General features: G+C 57.2%; 1 protein-coding gene across 10 annotated transcripts in view; it reads right to left on the bottom strand.

Annotated features, from left to right (window-relative positions):
- The window catches only part of PTK2 (protein tyrosine kinase 2), a 99,908-nt gene that overhangs the window by 4,646 nt on the left and 88,211 nt on the right, over nucleotides 1–7,051 (bottom strand). For 9 of the 10 annotated variants that reach the window (XM_005877797.2, XM_014549035.1, XM_014549031.1 and 6 more), the window contains 3 exons: nucleotides 3,513–3,575; nucleotides 687–726; nucleotides 281–387 (listed from right to left, as the gene is read on the bottom strand). In XM_005877797.2, coding sequence (XP_005877859.1) covers nucleotides 281–387; nucleotides 687–726; nucleotides 3,513–3,575 — 210 coding nt within the window. The remainder of the gene's footprint in view (nucleotides 1–280; nucleotides 388–686; nucleotides 727–3,512; nucleotides 3,576–7,051) is intronic. The other variant, XM_014549033.1, reaches the window with a different exon arrangement.

Here is a 7,051-nt window from a genome sequence, read left to right as displayed (position 1 = left end):
GCCACTGACAAGCTTGGAGACTGGCTGCAGGTCGCCCGTGTCCTGACTTAACTAGTTTTTAAAACCAGAAGCCACCCAGCACTTTCGCCCAAAGCAACACTCTGCCTAACGAGAGAAGACGTGTTTAGAAAGTCAGGGTCTGAGTGAGGCCCTAGGTCTGTCCGAGAGAAATGGGTAAGTTTCTGGTAAAGCGTGTTCCTGCCTCTCAGAGGGGTTTGGAACCCCCCCAAGCTGCAGCCCACGCCGCCAGAGCCCCGAGCAGAGCCAGCTCCTCGCCCACCTTGACGCCCTCGTTGTAGCTGTCCCCGGGGCTGCTGAGGCTGGCAAGGCTGCCCAAGTGGCCGGGGGCTCCGGGGCGTGGTGGCTTCTTTGGTGGAGCTGCAGGATCTGGAAAAGGGAATGAGTCTCATTAAATAATGCGCCTTCACAGAGCACATGTATACACACACACACACACACACACACGCACGCACACACACGTGCAGCCCTACTGGTGCCTGGTACGAGGTTCCCTCTCCAGCCTTCTCGGCATGGGCTGCATTTGGGAGCCACCACAATCGCCGTGGCTTGTAGAGGGGACAGTGATAGAAAACCATGAGGTATTCCAAAGCTCAGAAACTTATACATTAAACCCCGCTCCCTCCATGTTATACAAAATTCTTGATATAATCTCTTTCTCCGCTTACCTGGCTTCCCCACCGGCTGGTAGATGTGCTGGTTTCCAGTCTGTGGGGACAGAAAGGTCGGTCAGCGCGGCAGCATCACAGCAGGGTCACGGCCGCCCACCCTCGCCTGCCACCCGCCCTGGAACACGGGTGCTGAACGCTGGCTCCAAACACCAAGACGAGGGGCCGGCTGCTGTAGGCCTCCGCTGGGGAGGGGGTAGGCAAATAAGCGAGGAATGTTACCAGAGGGGGACAGAAGAGCTGCGACAGAGCAAGCCTGGGGACAGCGACGACCCATTTACAATCCTCCTAAAACCCCGCCAGGGTGTCGGATGTGGTGGTCAGCTTCCCTGCCCCGGCTCTGCGCTCGGAAAGCTCCGCCCCCTCTGAGTGCCGTCCTGACAATGATGTTTAGCGCCGGGAGTCTACACACCCAGGTGCATGTTGTCCTCGTCTCCCGAAGCCCTGCGTGTGCCGGGACCAGCTGGGAAGGCAGTTCCTGGTGGCAGGCCGGCCATCACTATGACAACCTCCCCCAGGCCACTCGAGGCAAAGAAGTACCTTCAGACGCGTCCTGCTGCGGAGAGACTGTCCTTGCTCTTTACAGTGGTCACCTGGCTGGTCTATGTGCATCCAGCTGCCCTCTGTCCTAGAGGCCCCCTCTAACGTGCACACAATGTGCACCGCGCCGCGCAGCACGCAGACGCCAAGCCCTCGGAGCCGGGAGCTTCTGGGCAGCACTCCTGTACCTGCCGCTCACCTGCGGGAGCGACTAACACCTGCCTGCTCGGGCACAGCGGCGGAGGGAGCGGCACAGGAGCAGCAGCCGGGGGAGGGTTGTGAGCAGGCCGGGCCCAGTGACAAAGGAGCTGGGGCTGGAGGGACCTGAAGGTCAGGCCCTTGAGAACGTGACCTCTGCGCAGACCAGGGGTGGGAAGCGGAGGTGTGAGAAGCCCAGGTGGCCAGAGCAGCTGTGGAGGAGTGAGCGGCCCAAACTTTAGAAACAGACACGGCTGTGCTGACCCGGCCGTAACAGGCACACATTTTAAAAGGTTTGAAACACAAAGAATGTTCTGGTTGATTCCTAGGTAGCAGGAAAGTTCAACAAACTAGAATGTTCTATTCTCAGAACATTCTGGATGTATTCAGCAGTGCCGGCATAAGGCGCTGTGCTAGGCAGTTGCACAGCTTTGCCTGGAAGGGCAGGCCTGCGGGAGCCCCTGCCTTCGGAGCGCGACGGAGTGACTGTGTGGATCCATGCTCTGGTGGGACGTGTATCCAGCTGGGGGCCCTGGAGGACTCACTCAGCTGTGAGAGGCTTCCGTTTCCCATTTGTAAACTGAGGCTAACAGCTCACAAAATAATTGTGCTGCCAACCTGGGTCCTAGTTTGGGATCCAGATTGTTTTACTCTTTATACAAACTGATGGGGTCATGTCCCCTGGCCAGTCCTCAGTGCTCATTAGAGCTCAGGCCGATGGAGAACCCACTGCTTTCCAGCCGAAGGGCTGTCCAGCAGCCTCAGCACCTGCTCAAAGCCTGACGTCGGAGGCGCCAGCAGGGGGCAGACCACGGAGCCACCGTGAGCTGAGGACACGGTCCCCTGTGCATCAGCCCCAGGAAGGAAGCAGCCACAGCCTAAACCGCACGCGGCAAGTGAAGAGGCCGCCCAGCCTGCTGGCCGCCTGGCGTCTGACCCTGCAGCGGGCAACTCTGGGTGCATTTTCCACAAGCCTCGGTTTACCCACTTGTGGGTGGGGGTGCTGAGGACGCAGTGTGGGGACAGGACACATGCAGCACAGCACCCTGCAGGACTGCCTCCCGCACCAGGACGACCCACTCTTCCTGTCGCCCAGGCCTGGTGCAGCCAGTGCTACGAGGTCACGTGTGGCCCCTTCACGTGTCACCGTGTCACGGAGTGTTTCTGACTCTCCCTCAGCCGGCCTAACTCCTCAGTTATTCGTTCCTTCCACTGTCTGTGCAGTGTCCCAGGGAGCCCAGCATTCTCCCTCCTCACCAAGCCCCTCTGGTCATGTCCTCGCAGCAGGTCCCGGGACGAGCCTCGCTCTATGATCCAGGACAGAGTGCTCGTCGCACAGGAGGAAGGGGGCACGTGTCAGGTGGCGGGCGGATCACCTGACTCCGTGCTCATGAACTAAGGACGCCCACCTGCCTGCAGGGCCCGCCACACTAGTGCCTTCCCGGGCTGACACTGAGCACGCCTCCCAGGCCCACCTCAGGGCAGCTGGCGTCCCGTTCAGATGGGACAGCTCCCGGCCTGTGTGCGTGTCCCGATGTCAGCCAATGGCTTCTGTCTCACGGAGCCGCTGGGGTGGACACTGGCCCCACACGTCTGCCACCTGGCAGGCGCAAGGCTCCTTTTTCACTGGGAGCTTAAGTGTTGAGAGAAACCTGTGTTTATTTTAACCAGACACCTGCTGATGGAGTCCTAACGACACAATTTTAACTGCTCTCCCAAAGCCCAGGGACGAGTCCTAGCAGGTTCTAAAGGCATTGGGATGAGCCATAAGCGGGCTCTTTAAAGAGAATGCCAGGCATTTCCCCTGACAGCACTCGAGGGAGACCCTCACCTGCAGCCAGTGCTGTGACGGAACTGCTGTGAGCGTGCAGGGAGAGCATGAGGACGAGCGGACACACGTGCATCAACGTTAGTGCGTGTCCCGCTTCTCAGGGCGCAGAGCCAGCTGCCCACGGAGGAGACGGCACTGGTGGTGGGTGGAGGCCTCCGCGTCTGAGCAGGGACAGGGTGCGGGGCTACAACAGCCACTTCACCCAGAGTGGACGGCTGGGTCCATGACAAGAAAACGACAGCCCACGTCCTGCTTACCGGGCCCTGGAGACTCGCGTCCTCCCTGTCCACGCTGCCTCGGGAGAGCCGCACGTCGGGTTTCTGAAGTGAAAACAGAACCAAACAGCTTCAGTCTGGGTTCTTAAGTTCCTTCCTTTTACAACACACCTGTCCTCGACTAAGGAGAGTAGATAGGTCCCCAGTTTTGGAAAAATTCTCAAAAGCCAGAGACGACAATCCGTGGCCGGAGGCCCACAAAGCCGCTCGCTCACAAATAGGGTTGGGCCCGCCCGCTCCTCGCAGCAGCAGGCGAGCCTCCCTCTGCACCAGGGAACCACGGAGAAGAGGCGCAGCGCACGTCCTGCGCCCGAGTGAGCTGCATGGACTGGCCCTGCACAGCAGCAACGGTCCGGTAAGCTTCCCACAAGCACCCAGAATACAGAACCCAAACGGAGAACGCTGGGTGTAACAGAAATACTGGTAAGAGTACAAAAACTTCACGAATACTAGCATAAAGGCTGGCTCCACACCATCGGGCGGCAGCCTCCAGCCACCAGCGCGCCGCCCACCAAACTGCCACCCTCCTGGGCCCACTGCTCCCAGGGAGCCCTGTGACCGGGCAGTGATCGCTCCCCGCCAGACCAGAGCGAGCTGCTGCGAGCCCGCTGTGCAGCTCTGCACCTGGCAGGGCCGGCGCCCAGGACGCGGCCACAAGCACTGGCTGGGGGCAATGGAGAAAGGACTTGGTCTCACTCTTCCTTTAAATCAGTGGTTCTCAACCTTCTGGCCCTTTAAATACAGTTCCTCATGTTGTGACCCAACCATAAAATTGTTTTCGTTGCTTCTTCATAACTGTAATGTTGCTACTGTTATGAGTCGTCATGTAAATATCTGATATGCAGGATGGTCTCAGGCGACCCCTGTGAAAGGGTCGTTCGACCGCCAAAGGGGTCGTGACCCACAGGTTGAGAACCGCTGCTTTAAATGCACAAAAGGGCAACAACGCCACAGAATTCCAACCTTACTGAATCACTAAGTTATCGCCACATCAGGTGTCAAATAAACCAACACCTCTCCTGTTAGTGGAACATTTGGGCCGTTTTCACGTTCAGTGGTGTAAGCAGGCTGTGGGGGACGCCTTTGTGTACACACCTAGCTAAACCCCCGATCACTTCCCCGGGACAGAGTTCTAGGAAGGGAATTACTGAGTCAGAGGTTTCAACATTTGGAAAGTTCTGGGATAAGTTGCCAAACTGCTTCCAGCAGTGAGTCTACCTGCTCGATGTGCTTGACTCTCTCCCACTAGGTCCCCCTGTGCTGTCACTCAACTCCATGAACAAAACGCTACGCTGCTGGGGTGCGCCCCCCTTTCTGGAAGAGAACACCTGTTTCTCTCACTAGACGCTCGGCCATGAGGTCAGAGGCCCTGGCAGCGGCTCCCCCTGGGTCTCCATTAGCTGGTGCAGCTCAGGACAACAGGTGGGGAAGAGCCACCTGCATGACGCCCCCAACCCACCCTCACCCGTGAGACGGACCCCACGTGTGCCTGGCACAGCAACGCACATGCCCGGTGCTCAGTAAACACTCCGCAGGCAGACAGGCCCGCCGGCGCTCGCTCAGTCACAGGCATCAGTGAGCACCTTCTACCTGCCGGAGGCATCTTATTTCCTTTCACTGCGATGAGAGCAACTTGAGTTCATGGTTTGCTGACAGACTAAGGAGCTGTATTTCATGTACTTACAAGAATTACCTATTTTCTTCCCATGTAAATCACATGAGATGACATGTTTTTATTTCTTTATACCTAATAGTTCCCTAAGGTGTACTTTCCTGGAGTCGGGATTTCAGTTGTAAGGGAAAGGTCTCCACGTGCGTCCGCTGTGAGTGAGTGGACATGACCATGCTCCCCACGGGCCGACAGCGCCTGTGCAGAGCCGGGCCCGCCTGGAGCAGCGGCCGCAGAGAGAAGAGATGGCTCTCTCTGCTCCCGGGTGAGGCTAGTCTCCCGTTCCCCCCGCAGGACACTCCAGACCTGAGGACAGGAACGGTCCGATAAGGGAGGCAGTTCCAGTGACACACTAACAGGTACAGACCTAACGTTGGGGCTATCTGGCTATTTTCCCCATCGTGCACGCATCTTTTGTTTTTTATTAGGTACAACATTTATGACAAAGTGTACAAATGTGCATTTTCATGTATGTGTCCCTGCCTAACACACCACCCAGGTCAGGACAACCCAGCAGGCTCCTGCCCGCCCCTGCCCAGCGGACACTTGCCTCCGCCCGGCCACAGGGACCAGTGGCTGAGCTTCACGGACGGACTCATGTGCGCCCGTGTGTCTGCACCCGTTGGTGCCCGTCTGCGAGACTGCCCCTGGCTGCCCACGTGGGGCAGCACAGCACCTGCTGTGTGAATCTTGCTTATTTCACCGTCAAGGGGCAGGGGGTTCCCTCCAGACCCTGGCACCACATAGGAGCTGCTACCAACAGGCTCCTGCGAGCGGGCACGCGCACTCCCTCTGCTCAGCAGCAGTGACTGCCAAGGCTCTTTTGAGGTCCTAGGGACACGGCCACCCACAGGTCCACTTCGGTCTTGACTCCCCCATCACTATCCCTCTAAACACTTCAAATTCAGACTTTCACCTCCAAGTCCCGCCGCCTTGAACTATACTACTTCGCCTTCAAACCTGCACCTGATGTAAGGAAGAAGCACAGGGGGATGTGGCCTGGCCCAGAGCCACAGCCAGAGCCAGAGCCAGAACGAGCAGCAGTGCGGTCTGCTGACGGGCTGTCCTGGGTCGGCCCTGAGAGGAAAAACAGCTCAAATATGTACTTCCTGCCTGAGGACACAAAGCAGGCTTTATGGAGGCAGCCGTCCTCACTTTAAAATTAGACTTCTGTCTTGAGCCCAGGATCACATCGGAAAACGCCTGTGCGCGTAGTGACAAAAATAAGGAACAAAGGCGCTCTGTCTGTAAGGCACGCCCACCCGGGAGGAGTGCTGGGAACAGCCTGGGACGGAGCTCTCTCACAGCCCTGCATTCTGCTGGCTCGGAAAGGACACCAGCTGAGCTGGGATGGGAGAAGGGGGTGGGCCTGCCACCACACACAGGTGCCGCGGGTCCGGCTATGTGACCTCGGGCAAGAGGCTGCCACTGCACGAACGTGTGCTAACGGACACATACATCCAGGGGTCCTGGCACACCACAGTCCTCAAGGAAAGGCAGGAACTACTATTAACAACTAGTGTCCCGGTGCACAAATTCGTGCACACTAGAAGGAAATTAATTAGAGGAAATATTTTAATATCGCTATTCACCCTTTGTCTATAATAGAAGTGTCAACCAAATTCACGATCGACAATGACAGATGGAAATACACGCGTGCGATTGGTGCCAGTGAGAGCTTTATATGTATCTCGCATGCACGAGTCAACTTAGCCTTTTATATACATAGAATAAACTTGCTTAATTAGACCTGCTTTCTGATGTAGCTAAACTTTTTCCAGCCCAGTGAAGCACCCCAACTTCTCTTTCAGGTAATTGTCAGCAACACAGCAGTAAATATCAACACGAAGCA

This window comes from Myotis brandtii, unplaced genomic scaffold (assembly GCF_000412655.1).
Source record: "Myotis brandtii unplaced genomic scaffold, ASM41265v1 scaffold532, whole genome shotgun sequence".
NCBI lineage: Eukaryota > Metazoa > Chordata > Mammalia > Chiroptera > Vespertilionidae > Myotis > Myotis brandtii.
This window is presented reverse-complemented; position numbering and strand designations above follow the sequence as displayed.